The sequence below is a fragment of the Syngnathoides biaculeatus genome, chromosome 16 (assembly GCF_019802595.1).
Source record: "Syngnathoides biaculeatus isolate LvHL_M chromosome 16, ASM1980259v1, whole genome shotgun sequence".
Lineage (NCBI taxonomy): Eukaryota > Metazoa > Chordata > Actinopteri > Syngnathiformes > Syngnathidae > Syngnathoides > Syngnathoides biaculeatus.
This window is the reverse complement of record NC_084655.1, coordinates 11242755-11261138: the sequence shown is the minus strand read 5'-3', so window position 1 is coordinate 11261138 and position 18384 is coordinate 11242755. Positions and strand designations below refer to the sequence as shown.

Below are 18384 nucleotides of genomic sequence, written 5' to 3'. Positions count from 1 at the left end.
GGGCGGGTAGCTGAGGCATTGGCCTCGCGAGGAGGAAAAATGGGCAGATGTAAAAGCGGAGCGAAAGGAGCAATGGAGGGCAGAAGAAGCACCTGCTGTGTCCACATGCTTTTGAACAGGCCTGTTTAAGTGGCTGCACTCACGCACGCATCTCTCTGAAGCTCTGCCCCTGCTGTGTTTGCATGAATGTGCTGCCTCTGATCAGAACTCTGCCAAGGTGGTTTGTGTTAAATGGGCCACAGAGCTAATACTGGGGTTCATTAATATAGAATACAGGTGCAGGCTGTAAAGATGGATGCAGAGAGGTCAAATTGCGACAAAGGGGATTTATATACTCCCGACACGTGTACTATCTATCTATCTATCTGGAATTACTCTCTTGGTTTCTGCATACATTGGTCATCTAATATACTGTTTGTAAAACTTCAAAATGTTTCGCTGAAGGTATGCTGTTCTTTGAGTGATGAGCAGTCTTCTAGAATTACAACCAAGAGGTTCAGCCTTGGTTTGATCAAACCATAACACAATTTCACAGTGAACACACAGTGATGCACAATAGTAGAGGCGTCACTTTTTGGCAGCTCTGGAGCTGTTTTTATTCATCTGGACAGTGGGGCTTTGACAAGATAGCGGTAATTTGGAAAAGTTCAAAATAGCAGTCAATGTGAGCACAAAATGTTCAGGCTTCTGCTGAAAAAAAAAAAAAGTTACAAAAAGGTTACAAGGGCACCAGAACATTACATGGTTCACTTTAGTGCCAAGTGTGTGGTGACTCCCATTTGCCGTAAATTTTGATTTGAATGTTGACTGGTTAATTCTGAACACAAACTGCAATATCCCAGGTTGGAGAGGGTGTACTAACTTATACAAACACATTATTTCAGTCGTTTATTTTGACTTCTGCTCCTGAAAAGATTTTAAAAAATAAATCGACTGACTGGCACTGGGTATAGGTTACGTAATTGGGGAAAAAATGTTTTGAAATCATTGGTTTTTGTATCTTTTTTATATCACAAAAAAAAACTTTGAATCTGAATAGGGGTGTGAAGACTTATTATCCACTCTATGCACTAAAATGTTTTGAACAGGAACAGTGTGAAGCCAGCAAGTTTGTAAAATTTAAAAAATGAATGTTCTTATGTCTGGCGTGTTTTACCTTGCTTGTGGTTGAGCTCAAACATTTTTGTGCTAAGATGCAAGTATGAGAAAGTATTAATTTTGTGAGATTATCTTAATACTTGCTGTGCCTGAAGGTGTTAAGGTGTGGCTTTTTGAAACAGATTGCACCGTCATTCATAATAAAAATGGGGCTGCGGCAGGACCCTTTCACGGAGATGTGTGAAGTCTTCTCTGTTGTGTTTTTAAGTAAACGGTAAGTGGGTGTATGCATGCAAAAATGGGTCTGAAAAGAAAATATGAACACGTGTGCTTTCTCCCAACTCAGCAGAAAGAAACATCTGCTTGTGGGTCCACAATCAACTTAAACGGATTTTGCTGTCAGTAAGCACAAATATGCCAAACTATTTAGTCAAGACCTCACTTAAAAACATCCAAATGACTTCTGCACCTGCAAACATATGTTCAAATAATCAGCATCACAAAAAGTGTTTATGAGTCAGTTTTTGGAGCATGAGCTTGGCAGAGGTAACATGCAACTTCAAAGGGGGTGAAAGCACACACAGAGAAACACACACACGCACACACTTTTAAGTGATGTGACAGTCGTCCATGGGACTACAGTAAATGGAAAGGCTGAGCTGTGTTTTGCTGTCCGATCATGGTGCTGAGGAAGCAAATTGACAGCAGAAAAGCTTTTTTTTTTTTAATTTAAAGTTGAAACACAGCCCTGATCGTATTTAATGTTGTGCCCATGTCTCTAAGACCAGATGAATGGATAGTAGTCTTAGTCAGTGTAGTATTTTGTTATTACTCACAGCAGAAGTGAAAGTTGACTATCTCTTGCCTTGTAAACGGGGGGGAATCTTTATAAAAGAGTGCACTGTCAGACTGTGAATGCAGCTGAATATATGGAATAAAGCATAATTCTAAAAGCTGAAGTGGCAAAATCAACTGCAGGTTTGTTGAGCAAAGCAGTACTTTTAAGCTCTGACATGCCATCGCACCTGTAAAGGTACAACCATGTTTTGTATGTGTGCAGGCAAACTGCGTTAAGGTGTGCAAAACATCTACAGTATCTGGAATAATGCACATGTGTTTATACAGAATGAGATCGCTGGCGGCAGACCACCTACACATCCACCTGGTCTGATTTTTAGAGGGTCTTCTTCAATCACAAGGCGAGGGTCGTTATGGGTGTATGTCTCCATAGCTGCTGGGCATTATTTAGCTATTTCTGTCCTTGCACTTTACTGTGAAAAATCCAGCAAAAAGCTCCCTCCCCATCTAACATGCACTTCAAAACACGTGTTCTTGAGCTCAAATATGCAAATATGCTTGAGATGGCAAATATGCAAAACTGTAGCATGAGAATTTCCTTTTAACATGGAGGTAAAAGTGATCATAAATGAGGAGTGATGAGGAATGACAAAGCAGTCAACTGTTTTACATGCGCTGTGAAGATGAGTAAGTCCAAACCTTCAGACTTCAACCACAAGAACACAACTCTGATTTCGATACACCTCCAAATCAAAGCTGAAGTTGCTGTTACTTACTTACAGTAAGTTCTGCAATCTAATCAGCGACAGTATTTACATTTGCACAACATCTTACTTAAAATGGCACGTGTGCGTGTGGCAAGGGAATTTTTTTTCTCCAAACCTAACAAATATGTTTTGGTAATGTTACGAAACCAGAAAAAACCCACAAAAGCGTGTGGAGAACATGTAAACTCCACAAAGTAACCCCACTGTCTGGATTTGAACCTCTAACCTTGGAACTGTGCTAAAGACTTGTGCACTGTTAAAATATGCATAAACTTTGATACATGAATGGCCTTTACAGTCAATGAAATCACTGTTAGTTTTTTTGTGGTCAGAGATAAACAAAAAAAAAATACAGTGAAACAAACAAAACCACAAATCTGATGAAGTTTAAAGGCACCTAAGCACATGAGTTTAAAGGCACCTGAAGTATTGTAGTTAATCGCCATTTTTTTTTCTTTTTTTTTTAGAAAATTCTACAAAGATGGTGGCCACTTGTCACATTATAATGGAGTAATTAAATAAGAGAAGAGTTCAAAATCTCAGCAAGGTCCAAAAAGCAGAATAGAGGACACCTGATCACCCAGTAACTATGGATGCTCCCATAGCAGCATCTTAAAAAAAAAAAAAAGGATCAACAAGATAATCCCTCCTTACATTTTCTGTCGCCTATTCTGGTCGGGGTTCCGGGTGAGCTGAAACCTAGGCCAATTGACTTCAAGCGAAAGGCAATAAACCTAGGACTGGTCGCCTCAGTTGCGGTTGACAATCGACACAATCACATTTGTCTTTGGGCTTGACCCTTAAGAGACACTGTCGAGCTTGTGCTTTGTCATTTACTTCCTGTTTGTTCCTTTTCATGTGGATAGCCTGAAGGTTTAGTTAGCCAATCACCTTCCAAGTTTTGAGTAGTTATTTTTGTAGCTATTCCCCAGATAGTTGCCGGTGTCAAGACTGCTATAAATAAATACTTCCTTAGTTTAGCTGTAGTCGTTAAGAATCAAAACACGAGACTCTAATTGAACCAAGGCTTTCGATATACACCTCTTCGCCAATCTAGTGTGTTTATGAGTGTATTTCGTGACAGAATAAGACAGCTGATCGGGCTTTCTGTGGTTTCTCTGGAAGCCTCCATCCTACAAAACATGCTTTCCTTGACATTCCAAGTACGGAGTACAAAAACAATAACTGTCAGGTGATGTAAAAAAAAAAAAAAAACAGTGTGTACCATGTAATGGTGTAAGATGTTTACGCAAAAGCGCTTTTACATTTACGTACATGAACAGTGTTTGTGTATGTGAGCTGGGGTGAGTGGATGAAATGTGCGGTGTTTGTGGCAGAGTTGGATGATTTTTACGGGCAATGTTTTGCTCCAGGGGGCTCGTGTCTAGGCTTGTTTAAGAAGCACCAGGTCTTGGGCTTTGGGCATGACACTTGGGTAGGGATCACGGCGAGGCTCCCCCGGGGCTCAGGAAGAGTTGCAGACATCGACAAAAAATATCTGAGAACTTGTGTTATTTTATGACAGTTCAACTGCTGATGCCGCACCTTTTTTTTCCTCAAAACAGCAAAAAATCTGATGGGGTTCAAAACCAGAACTCAAGAATGAACTTGCTTTTAGCATTTGTTTTTGAGATACAGTAGACTCACTCTGTAGTCATCAGCTCAAATTTTTTACTTTTGATGCAAATGGTGACGTCACTGTTTACAAGGTCTTGCCCCATCGTTAATATCTGCCACGTGGGTTTTCCTTAACTTGCTTCACTCATGCGTTGCGTCTGGCAAATGTCTTTTTGGACCACGACCAGCACAGAAACAAGGAAGTAGACCAGACAATGAGATGGAACATACCAGAGACAATAAGTAAGAAAGTAATTTGTGACACTGTCAAAGACCTTTCAGTTCTATACTTCAGCTGTAAAAAGACAGGACTTGCGCATATTAAAATGAGAGCTACAAAATATTAATAAAAAAATACAAAAAAAGAAACAGACTCTAAATGTTTGCAAATACACCCACCCCCACCCCCTATTTGACAAAATGAAATCGACTCAAAATGTTGTGGGCAACACCCACAAAACCAACCCCTCGAAGATGGCTTGAGTCCAAACCCCCCCTGAAAATACCCTTAGACCCAGTTAAAAAATACCCTCGGACCCAGTCCGATCACCCCACTAAAAGATAGAAACGCCGCTTGTGTGACTCGGGTCTATGACAGGACTGCCTTGGGTATAAACCACAACGGCTGACTTCCTGTTCAGTTTTGGGTATGGCTCATTGAGACCTTTTTGGGCTCAATTTCCCATCATTCCCACCACTTATTGAGCTTTGTAAAAAGGAAATGTGACATAACAATGATAAACATGACCCGGGCCCATTGTTTTAGAATGTGTTCCAGCCATCAAATTCAAAATGAGTGAATATTTGCAAAACAACAACACAGTTTATCAATTCTAACATTGAACAGATGTCTTTACAGTGTATTCAATTGAATATAATTTGAAAGTAATTTGTAAATCATTGTATTCTGTATTTATTTATATTTTACACAATGAGTCAACATTGGATTTTTTTTCAACTATACAGCAAAATTACTGAGCCATCCTTTTCCCATAGTGCTTATCCTCATTAGGGTTGCGGGTGAGCTGGAGCCTATCGTAGCTGTCTTTGAGCAAGAAGGCGTGGTACATCCTGGACTAGTCATTGGGGAACCTTAATTATATTACATTATTATAATTATTAATTGTGACAGTGTAAATGTGGTGAAAATCTACAGGTTCACTGCATAGATATACCATATTCAGCTACACGAGGAGAAAACACAGTAATTAGTATGGTGAACAAGTGCTCTGCAGAGCAGTTACCCACCATTGAAAATTGCAACCACAATAATTAACATATGGTTGAGATTTTTATATTTCGATTTGTTTTTTTTATTTCATTCTTTTGGGTCACGTAGGTGCATTTTACCACATATTGTGTGCCCTCAGTGTGTATTGTTCCAACTCCAATCCAATTACTTTGAGCTCTATAAGGGCTGACACGGCAATACTTTGAATTCAGCTTCAATGAAAGCCCCAGCCCCCTTTTGGTGACCATGTGGCACATAATGAAACCACAAGAAACATACTTTGGAAACAGCTTTGGTTATTCAATTAACCCAAACCATAACTGAGAAGAGCAACGTTCCAGAGTTCCTTGGCACATGGACCGGGATCAAACGTGTGCAGATTTTGGAGGAGTGGAGGAATCCAACCCCAGTTTCATTTGCCAGCAAAATACTCGGAAGACAGTTTATAATGTCATCCAATTTGAAACTCAGACAAGATGTGCAACATGCAGTTGTTCTCTCGTGCCAACTACCATAACCCTGCAATTACCTCTACTTTGCCAAAGATTCTCCAACATTCTAAATTAATCACGTTAGCCTGCTCAACAGGTTATTGATCAACCAGGAATGCAGAAACAAGAGGAAAGACTAACTGAAATCGTTGGACCAGAGAGAGCTTCTCAAGAGAGTTTCACTAGTTCTCAGGGCCTTTGACGCCCCTTCTTATAGACCACCTGACTCAATACTTTAATAGGCTGATCAATTAGCAAAGAGATCCGTCGCACTTTGGGTGAAAGTTTCATTACCCAGGAGGCTATTTTATCTCTACGTATGGTGTAAATGAGAAGGTCATGGACCCACTGTAGGCAGTACAGAACACTATGTTTCTAGCATTCACTATTTTGCTTAGACGATCCTGATTCCCTGCACCCAAAAAAAAAAAAAAAAAATGTAACTACGTTTAATTCCATTAGTCACAAACATACATTTTTAACAGCTCGTTCGGACACTGTTGCAGCAACACACCCTGGCTGTATGTTATTTTATCGTTATTGTTTTGAAGATCTAATTCTGTTTCACTGTTTGTCCATATGATGATTCAGTTTAGTTTAAAATTAAATAATATCCATAATGTGATGAGAAATATCAGGGGATAATTAGGTCACCCTTACTTTCCATTCTTTAAAATACCGAGGCAGATTGCAAAGCCAAAAATAATCATATTGTCGCAATCACGTGGCACTGGATGTACTACAAATGCATGCCAGACTTGGAGGCAGCAGCGCATCTCAAATTGGAGACCTCATGAACTTTAGCCTTCAAATTAATGCCACATGAAGAGTGAATGAGGTTTTTCGGGGCCTGACCTTTGATAGATTCGATAGCGGATAGTTACACCACGGCATCACGTGGCGTGATCATGTCAGTGATGATGGATTCGGCTATTAATAGACACGGCAGAAAAGTGACCGTAGTCACAAAGGGGACTAACCAACACCACATGTTTGAGAGGCCCCATTATGTCTAAATGAAAGAGTCAGCCTTTCCGTCAAGAGCGCACTTCGCAAACAAACCTCATCAAGACTGAGCATGTCTTTCTCTTTCCCCTTGCCCACTCACTCGCCCCTCTATAACCCGCTGCTCTTTTTCTGCTGAGTGGGTGTTTGCTGGAGTTGCGAAGGTCAAGGGAGAGACGATGAAGTGAGGCGTGAGCATGGCGCTTTGACCTCTGGCTGGCCTCAGTTGTGCCTGTGCAGCTCTGAGTCACATGGACGGAGTCTTCTTGATGAAGGGAAAGAGCTCAGCGTTGCGAAGAAGCAGACGACAGGCGGGCTGCTGCGTGGCTCTGACAAAAGACAAGTTGTGCAGAGGTGGCGAGGCACAATGGGACAGTTTGAGCGGAGGAGGTGCAGAGAGCTCAATCTCCAAGCATAAGCACACTATTGTGAAGCGATGGGTTGTGCATGAGGGTGAAAAAAGTAACCGTGATTTGGCAAGAATTGCTGTGATTGGGAATGAAGTAGGTAAAAATGTGCATTGTCACAATGACCGCACAGTCTTGACTTCAGGTCTTCGAATAGGTGTGGGGTTGAATCCGACATGTGAAAATGGCTTTCAAATGTTTCAGCGGACAGTTGAGATTGGTTACCTTTGAACAAGGCACTCAAACATCAATCTCAATTCTGCTGACAGCTCCCCCTTGCCTGAGTGTGTGCATGAGTGCATTATGTGCTTTAGTTACCCGGTATCTTACCACAAAAAGCTGAAAACACATTTAATTTATATGATAACATTGGTCTATACAATTTGAATGCATCAAATAAGCTTGAAGTCTGCATTTCATTAAATTTTCCCTGTCAAGAGCGACCACAGCGAGTCACTCACGATTTGTTTGCCTGACATAACCCAAACATTTCTTATCAATTAACTTCATAAATGTGTTTTTAACTCCACATGTGCACATTTTCAAATTAAATTGCTGAATAAACAGTATGATATGACCCATATATTAACATATTAACATATATTTGGCATTGCCTCACAGTCTCACTCTCTGACTGCATATGGATTGGATGTGTGCCCCCCCACACCAATCTTTTCTCTCGCTCAGCTTTATGCATGTCATGTCACATGACTCACAGCACTTCCAATTCTAGAGTGCTTGTGTCAAAATAATCGTCTATCTTTATAAAAAAAAATTAAAACTTGGCTCATGAGCAGAAAATGCCCGCAGCCCTGTTTGGAACCCCCAACAGGCCAGTTCTGGGCCCCGGACCGTATGTTTGATACCCGGGTCTAATTAATGCATGAATCCAGTGAACAAATTACAGCCGATGAATAGAAAACACACAAATACATGGAAAACATTTCTGAGGAAAAATAAAATCAGGGAGACAAGGGCTCTTTATTATTCTGAGAATCATTTAAATAAAACAATCTGTTTTTCCCTCCCTTTGTGCAGATTTGAACATGTGGTAAAGATAACACTGAAGATTACTCCACCCAAAGTCATGTGCCTTTGAAGGTCACATACAGTACACGTACGCTTTGATTAATCGTACTGTAAAAGGCTTCTTTCCAGCTTCAGGGCTTGCTGTTCCCTTGCTCACGCAGGAATAGGCCCAGGTAACATTCAATTGTTTCTGGCAGTCATCCATGTGATCCCCACTCTTTCAAGCAAATCTGTTGCCAAGCAGCTCATCTTGCCTTGGAACCTTTTTGAATACCCAGCCCCCACCCCCCACCCAAAAAAAAAAACAAAACAAAAAGACATTCACAGAACGTCCTGAAGGAAAAACAAACCATGTCTACAGACAAAGGAAAGCAGAACTCGGAGCGATTTCTATACTTGAGCATACAGAGCATCTCTAAAACAGTCTAAACAGAGACGTGACTAACCGAGATGTGACTAAGACGTCAGACACATTTTTGTTTTTACAAAAGATGAAACCTGATAAGTGAAGTCTTCAACGATATGCCACATGTCAACATTGAAACATGAATTTGAAGCCCTGCTGTGTTGATTTCTGGACACAGACAGCCCCAGTCATCAATCTATAACACACCAGATGCATATGCCTCTGTGTTCACTCGTTTTTTTTTTTTTTTTCTCACACAGCTTGAGTAATATGAGTATTTTGACCAACATTTGGCTTGATGGCAAGATGCCACTGCATGAGTCTTCCCGTAAACACTCACCACTCTGGACCATAAAATGTGCTTTGCCAAAATGTCACTGGGACTGTGGTCAACCTCGACCGCAATGCTGAATAAAACCTCAACCCCAGCAGAGTGAAGCAGTGGCTGAAACAAACAGCTGCACAGAGAATAGCATTTATAAGGGAGGTGGCAAAGTGGATGCACAACACTGCCAGGAAGTCTGTTGTTTTTCTCTGTTTATCCTTATTCCCATGGATACTGGCAAGGAGGACTAGAATTAAAATAGTCTCTGTCAATACCAGCCATTTGCTTCACGTCATTATTATCAATCCTGGAGATGAAGAAAAATAGACATCAGCTTTCAAATTTGTGGCAGGAATGTGTTGGGTTTTTTTTTTTTTAGCTGATTTTGATAACCCCTGTCTTACTGCCTGGACTCCTGCAAAGTCTAACATGATAACAGGGCCTGTTTGACTGCCAACATAAAAATCATTGATGGTTGGAGGCAGACACACTGGATGGACATTCATCAGAGTAGAACGGCACAGATTAAACAATGCCGATAGAGGGACTGCGCTTGTTTGAAGAGTTCAAATCTGACTGTTGTTGTGGTTTGTCAAACAAGGGGTCAGGTCACTCGTGTGATTTATTTGAAACAGTTCTTACGACTGGTGCCTCTCCCGACATAATCCACCCATTTTTATCCACGCCCAGAACTGTCTGGAAACTGAACCCACGCCTTCTGCCCCTACTGTACCAGCATGTAATGTATTTACTGCTACACTTTTTGACAGTATTTTTTTTTCTTAATTTAATCGCTTGGTGTGCTGCTGCTGCATCCAGAACCCCATGGTGCCTCATCCTTCTATCCATTTTCTATCACACTTTTGACTAAACCTATATAAGCATAACATCCATCCATCCATTTTCTCAGCCGCTTATCCTCACGAGGGTCGCAGGAGTGCTGGAGCCTATATCAGTTATCTTTGGCGGGAAGAACTGGTTGCCAGCCAATTGCAGGGCACATAGACACAAACAAACATTCACACTCACATTCACACCTATGGGCAATTTAGAGTATTCAATTAGGCTACCATGCATATTTTGGGGCTGTGGGAGGAACTGAAGTACCCTGAGAATACCCACGCAGGCACCGGAGAACATGAAAACTCCACACAGGCGAGATGGGATTTGAATCCACGTCCTCGGAACTATGAGGCAGAAATGCTAGCCAGTCCTCCACCGTGCCACACCTCACAAGATTATGCCGTCTATTTGAACACCCCTCCATAACACAACTTCAGTTATAGATTTTCTAACATCTGAGTGTTACTCAAAATTTGTTTTACAGTCAAAACAAATTCTGCTTTTTAAGCAAGACTGTTGCAGAATATCTTGAAGTAATTTCCTTCTTATAAGTTGTTGCATTCAAGCCCCACATTGTTCCACTGAGACAAGAACAAGATGTAGGTTTGTGGAGAAGGACAAGAAATCCCAAAATGTTCTTGAATGTAGTTTTAATTCACCAAATTAATTCATTGCATTAAAAAAACATACTAATATCCTGTACTCTTTATTCCAAGTTCTTTTTTAAACCATGTTAATTTTCTACTGTTTTTATCTGAAATTTACTTCACTTTAAAATCTGAATTATTTAATTTACAATTTACTGTTTTAATTAAAATGCCCTCCATTTTCAAACCATGACTACTTAATGTAATCAATTGTTAACTCGGCTCTTTTCATGTCGGATTTTGACCTAATGCACGTGTGCCTTGAGATTCAATACTTGAATGTCAGCAGTGCTGAACTTTGCATCATATCAAGCTCACAACATTTTATGTTTATAACCCAATTAACTGCATATTTTATGTTTAACCCCAACATCTAAAATGAACAAAAATCAAGTCCAAGAAATCATCATGTCGCAAGTGAAAGTAAGAATCTTTAACTCTCAAGTCCAAGTTGAGTCTCGTGTTTATAAATTTTTGTCAAGTCCAATTAGGAGTCATCAAAACCGTGACTTGAGTCGACAAGCGGCAAAGTCGCAATGATTCAAGCCCTCATCTCTGGTCAGAACCGCGGTCACGCTCAGTCATTCATTTTTGTGGGCCTATAATATTAGTGGAGAGGCCTGCACACTTCTTTTGCATGTTGCTGGCTATTGTACACCAGAGCTCATGTATCCAATGCGAGAACAAGTTTTGCATTAGAACACAGAATCCATATTAAGCTTTAATTTACTGGCTGTGCCCTAGCATAGGATGTCGGTGCCTGTGGTGAGTCAAGTATTTGCACCCTCTAACCAGTGGGCATATTGTGCTCTCTCAGTCCACCAGTGTAGTTGTGAGCCCTTTTAAACCATTAGGACCGCTATACTTCTGGTTTGTTTTCAGCAATTTGGAAGGTGGGTTGAAACAAGTCACACACAATGCAAACATCAGTCTGAACGAGACTACAAATTACCCCTATCCAGGCCTCAGTGACTCCATTTCCATTTACTGCCATGAAGGTCTGGAGGATGCTACAAGTTTGAAATTTGAAGGCTTAAAAGCTATTTCTACTCGACTGCGCACTTTTTGTTCTTTTGAAATGCGCTAAGATTCTATGCGCGAATTCTTAAGCTTGTGACCATATTTGTTAAGAAGCGAATTTACCACTGGCGGCCTACTGCTACAGTGGCCTAAAAGTAAATTCAATTAAGACAATAATATTAAAAAGCAAAAAATATTTGTAGCCCTGGAGAGAAAAACCTTCTTTTTGTTATTTGGGCAATAAATTATTTTTGGTGACTTCAAACTGAATACAAATGGAGTCAGTTGTCTCACTGTAAGTAGGTCGAACTATCCATACATCAATTTTTTTAGCCGCTTATCCTCAAATGGGTCGCGGGAGTGCTGGAACCTATCCCAGCTGTCACCGGGCAGGAGGCAGGGTACATCCTGAACTGGTTGCCATCTAATCGCAGGGCACATGGAGACAGACAACAGTCAGACTCACAATCAAACCTAGGGGCAATTTAGAGTGTCTAATTAATGTTGCATGTTTTTGTAATGTTGGAGGAAACCGGAGTGCCCGTAGAAAACCCACGCAGGTACGGGGAGAACATGCAAACTCCATACAGGGAGGGGAGGGATCGATCCCGGGACCTCAGAACTGTGAGGCCATTGCTTTCCAGCTTCTCCACTGTAGGTAGAACTATGACGAATAAAATCATAATAATTAAAAAGCTAAAATTCAATATAGTTAAAAGTATTTCATAATGTTATCGCTGCTTTATCCCTGAACTGACTGCCAGACATCGGCAGGGCGCAAATAACCAAACAACCATGCGCACTCACATTCACACCTACTGGCAATTTAGAGGCTTCAATTAAACTACCATGCCAACCGTAGTACCCTGAGAAAACACACACAAGCACAGGGGAGAACACGCAAACTCCACACAGGAAAGGCCGAATTCAAACTTGGGTCCTCAGAATTGGGAGGCAGATGTGATAACCAGTCAGTCACTGTGCAGGAAATGTAAATAAAATACAAATGATTGATAATAGTATAAATAACAATAATTGTCAGACTAGATGTGTTCCTGAGCCCAACTGCAGGTAACCTGTCAAAATCTTGTCATTCAACCACAGTGAAAATGAAACCTTACACCGTGTCCCCTGACGTGTAAGTAAGTGATTTGCTATTGATGTGTTTTCTCAGGCCACCGTACTTTTATAGACTTGCTGACAGCAGAACTAGAACTGAGATTAATTCCTCCGAAGGAGCCAGAGGATTTAGCAGCAGCCAGAGCAAAGCATCCCACATGACTTGTTTTGTCCGAACACAGATACAGTCTACATCGGTGGGGGCATTTCTCTGAGCTTGTGTGGGAGTTTCAGGAATTACAAAGACAAGACAATGATTCCCCTTCCCAACACCCAAGACAGGTACACTTTACTTTCCCTGCGCAACGAGCTCAAAAACAGTCAACCGCTAGTATTCTGCCAGCAGAGCAGAACTGAAGGTAATATTAGTGAAACAGGCCAAACAGATAAGAATAGATACGTGACTTTCTACTTGGGGTTGTTTACGTTGTACAAAATGGGTATATTGCTGGAGGAAGTGTGGATGAGTCTTCTTGGAAGAAGATGTAATGCTTTTTTTTCTGCTAACATCAGTCAAAATCCTAAAAGAATTCCAATGCACAAAATACAAACAGAGAGGTTTTTCTACAAAATAAAAAAACAAAACACTATAGAGGTCACTACGGCCAGACCGTGCTGGTGCCTATCTAAGACAACCCTGGGCGAGAGGTGGGGTACACCCTGAGCTGTTCGCCAGCCAATATAAACAATCAACCATTCTCACTTGAAATCACACCTAAAGGAAATTTAGAGTCTGCAGTCAACCTACCATGCATGTTTCTGGAATGTGGGAGGAAAACGGAGTGCCCAGAAAAAAACCCGCACAGGGAGAACATACAAACTCCACGCAAGCAAGCCTGGATTAGAACCCGAGTCCTCACAATTGTGAGATGGATGTGCTCGCCAGTAGACCAACGTGCCCTTTAATAATAACCCGTCCATCCATTTTCTTTGCCGCTTATCCTCACAAGGGTCACGGGGAGGGCTGGAGCCTATCCCAGCTGTTAACGTGCAGTAGGCGGGGTACACCCTGAACTGGTTGCCAGCCAATCACAGGGCACATAGAGAAAAACAGCCGCACTCGCAATCACACTCAGGAGCAATTAAGAGTGTCCAATTAATGTTGCATGTTGTTTTGTGATGTCGGCGGAAACCGGAGTGCCCGGGGAAAACCCACACAGGCACAGGGAGAACATGCAAACCCCACACAAGCAAGGCTGGATTAGAACCCGAGTCGAATTGTGATGTGGATGTGCTAACCAGTCGACCAACGTGCCCTTTAATAATAATACTAGTAAATATAAGTAAATAAACATTGCCGAGGCTCCAGTATTCCCCGCGACCCTTGTGAGGATAAGCGCCTGTAAGAAAATGGATGGATGAAAAAAGATTGCCGGATAAATCTGACATTTTCTAAGAAAACTTCCTGTAATTTTGAATAACTTGGTAAACAAATGATATCTGAAGCCTTTTCCCCCCTCCCTGCTGATCCAGAAAGTCCCTTCGTGGATGGCACAGGAGCAGGAATGCAGTAGTGCTAGTGGGAGTGCGTTCCCGGTTCTCCCGGAGGGGAACTACGTCACGCATGCCCATATTAGGTGTGAGAACTTCCTCCACAGACGGCGACACGAGTTCAACTCAACACTCGAGGTTTTAGTGAACATTCATAGAGTTCGTGATGATTGAGCGGCAAATCAGGCGATTTTACCCTATGAAACATTACATGTTCCATTATACGTTACGTGTACTTGTATTTTACACTGATTCTTGTTGGATTTTAATTCTATAGAATTGTATCACCAGTCCGTTGGTCAAACGAGCTATACTGAACATCTAAAGTGTCGATTAAAGTTATAAAGTAACGTAAGAGGTCCTTATTTATGACGAAAGTGTCCACAGACATGCCTCCGCCGACTGCTGTCTTGCCTACAGGCTTATTTACAGTCGCTCCTTCCCGGCATCTGCGTCACTCAGGGGGCGTGGTCTCTGGGCAAACCGACCAATTGGAGCCGTGAAGTCCGCTGGCAGCGAGCTCGTGGCTGCGCCTATATAGAGGGGGCTCCGCGAAGCCCACTGAGCACACCTCAGAACACGGCAACTTGCGCACGTCGTCACAGGAGTTGACAAGTTTTTGGGGAGACCTGACAGGCGCGGGAATAAATCATCACTCAGACTCAAAAGGAGCGTGTTTGTCTTGACTTGTTGGACTTTCACTCATTTTTTTTCCCCTTCCCCGCCACTTTTGGTGACAATTTCTGATGTTGGGACACTGTTGACGAGACGAATTGATGCTCGCTCTCTGCTGACTCTTGACATTTGTTGAGACTGTTTCAATAAGCAGCCGGTAAGCTTACTCTCCCGACTTTATGTCCACAAAGATGGAACAGCCTTTCTATCATGATGACTCTTTTCTGTCGGCTTACGGCCACTCGGACGCCGCCATGCACGACTACAAGCTGCTAAAGCAGAATATGAATTTGAACTTGACAGAGCCCTATCGCAACCTGAAATCGCACCTGAGGGCCGACACGGACCTATACCAGGGCGGGCAACAGGACGTCGGGACACTGAAGCTCGCGTCTCCAGAGCTCGAGAGGCTTATCATCCAAAACAGTAACGGTGTCATCACCACTCCGACCCCGGCGCAATACTTCTACAATCGCGGCATCACGGATGAGCAGGAGGGCTTCGCCGAGGGCTTCGTAAAAGCCCTGGACGAACTGCACAAGATGAACCAGATGCCTCATTCGGCGTCCTCCATAGGCGCCAGCGGAGTTACCACGTGCTCGCCAGCGGCTCCCAGCGTGTTCGGCTCGGGACTGCAACCCGAACCTCCCATCTACACAACGCTGAACGCGTACTGCCCGAACACCGGGCTCTCTTCATCCACCTCGAGCTACCCCACGGCGACTATCAGCTACCTGCCGCACCAGCAGAGCCACCCGCAGACTTCCGCGCACGGCTCTTTCCAGAACCCTCACCACCAGGGTTCCGGACTTCATCCGCAGCGGCTCGTCGCTCTCAAAGAGGAGCCGCAAACCGTCCCGGATCTCCTGAGCAGCGACGGCTCGCCGCCCATGTCTCCAATCGATCTGGAGACTCAAGAGAGGATCAAGGCGGAGCGCAAGAGGCTAAGGAACCGACTGGCGGCCACCAAGTGCCGGCGGCGCAAACTGGAGCGCATCGCCCGCCTGGAGGAGAAGGTGAAAGGTCTGAAGAGCGACAACGCGGGCCTGTCCAACACTGCCTCGGTGCTCCGGGACCAGGTGGCCCAGCTCAAACAGAAGGTCCTGACCCACGTGAGCAGCGGCTGTCAGTTGATGCTCACAAGCAAGATGGAGGCATTTTAAACAAAGAGACTACTACTAAAACAGACAAATGCATCCAAAATAAAAAACGGTGACTTTAAGTTGATAACACTGGAGTCATGTTGTGCATATAGCGCCGCAACAACATGAGGCAGGGCGCCTTTGTAGACAACTTGGTGTGTCTATACTGTGCAAAAGACTGATTGAAATGGTACTTACGGATGCTGGACACCCCTCCAAGAACCATTCAACACACTTCATCAGTGCAGCAAACACTGAGAGAAGATGCACTTATTCTGGTTTACTAAATGACAGAAAGTGGCTATCGTATCTCTTTGTATAGTTGGCCATTGATGATAATTGTCATCAAATGCTGCATTTATTCTTCATGTAAATTATTGTGGTTTGTCCCGGTTGATCCAGGCAAACTAACCGTGTCCAATGTTTACAATGTCCCCCTTATTTTTTAAATGTGTGATGTGTATTTAAGTAAAGCGTCTCAAAAACATGATGCCAATGTGTTGTTTTTTTCTTTGTCAAAATACTATTCAACCAGCAGACAACATTTTTTTAAAAATGCAGTACAAACAACAACCCCGATGTGAATCCGAAAGTATGGATTTATTGCAGGACTTTTATCTTCTTTAATTAAACTCTCTTGTACCAACACACCCTTCTGAAAAATTTGATTTCACATAGCCGGACAAAAACATCACAAAAAGTATGAATATTGAAATTATGATACATCTCATCTCAAATTACTCACAAATTGACTTACTTAGTTTGAAACGAGACCGACCCAAAGCTTAACTGAACCCAAAGCTGAAAAAGACTTGACTTGTTCTGTTAAACGAATGGCAACAGATGGATACGTTATTTCTGCCATCTAATTGAAAAGCATTTAATCAGTTTGCCTGTCACTGTACATCACTGGGAAGGATAGATGACCAACCCCATACTTGAAATTAATAAGTAATAACTTTCAGATAACACACGCCTGACTTTTTTTGCGGGCAGCGTAGAATTCATTGCCATTCAGTGATAGTGTCGATATGTGCCCACTGACTGACAGGCGACCAGTTGAGGGTGTAGTCCGTTGGGATGTGCTCCAGCTTTCCTGTGACCCTAGTGAGGATAAGCAACTAGGAAAATGAATGGATAATTTTCAGAGAAATTCAGTGACATTGGATAATTTGCCACACATGGCACCCCTGATAATCTCTAACTGAACACACAAGTGGCACCCCGGTTGCGAATCACGGTTAATAGTGTATCACGAGTAGCATGGTGACCTAATGACACCTATAGTGGTATTTGGGGTTTGAGTCTCTGCTTTGGCCTTCCTGTGTGTAGTCTGGCTGTAATTTGTCCAGTATGAATAATTGATGCGATGTCAATGTGCCCAGCATTCGGCTGGCAACCAGACCAGAAGAAAACATGCCTCTTGCCTCAAGTCACCTCACCTCCCCCATTACTCTACTGAGAAAAATTACAACATGGATTGGTGCATGATGAAGTACAGTGACATAAATCGACTCTCATCATACCCCCTGAGAAAATGTATATGAATTTAACATCACAATGTGAGTATTTCAAAGCGGTTTCGAATGGGTACCATTGATCATTTGCAAAAAGCAAAGCCTACCATTTGCTAATGATGCAACATTAAATAAGAATAATAATGAATTTTGGGCGACTGGTGTGGTAGACGCTTCTCTTAACCCCACTTGGGGTCAATGGTAATTTAATGCAGAGGAAGGGAAGTGACAGTGACTTTTAGGAATGCCGGGGCTCGTGAACGCACCACCATTTGGCAGGCCATCAGGCATGAGTGGGCGTCTGGATCCTACATAGAGCATCTGCGTGGATGCTTGGAGAAGTGCACGACAATGATGGTATACGCGTCAGTGCACAAATATGCGTGGCAAAAAAAGGGGGGAGGGGGGCCTCAAAGGAAGATTTTGAGGGGTGGGGTAGGGGGAAAGTACCGTGGATGAGTAAGGCTCACAGGCAGACATCTTCGGATAAATTATAACAACAGAGGACCTCAATGAATGTTTTGCTTGAGTGATGCTCATACACCCAAAGATAATTGAAGCATAAACAAACAAACAAACAAATAAATAAATAAACAACCAATAAATACATACATACATACATACATACATACATAAACAAACAACCAAACAAACAGATAGATAGATAAATAAATAAATCTCATTACAGCTTCGGTGACACTTGGCCAAAAGTAGGTTTGTACAAAAAGTGAAGTCTTGAAAACCGGAGGGGTATTT

General features: G+C 42.4%; 1 protein-coding gene across 1 annotated transcript; it reads left to right on the top strand.

Moving 5' to 3' along the window:
• The first annotated feature begins 14848 nt into the window (after positions 1 to 14848).
• On the top strand, positions 14849 to 16601 carry junbb (JunB proto-oncogene, AP-1 transcription factor subunit b). The gene has a single exon (XM_061847170.1). It carries the CDS (start codon positions 15149 to 15151, stop codon positions 16130 to 16132), a length of 984 nt encoding a protein of 327 aa, XP_061703154.1. The 5' UTR covers positions 14849 to 15148; the 3' UTR covers positions 16133 to 16601.
• Positions 16602 to 18384: the final 1783 nt, after the last annotated feature.

Bases quoted from the DNA above. Each gene is read 5' to 3' on its own strand.
- junbb (XM_061847170.1), top strand. From the start codon at position 15,149: ATGTCCACAAAGATGGAACAGCCTTTCTATCATGATGACTCTTTTCTG.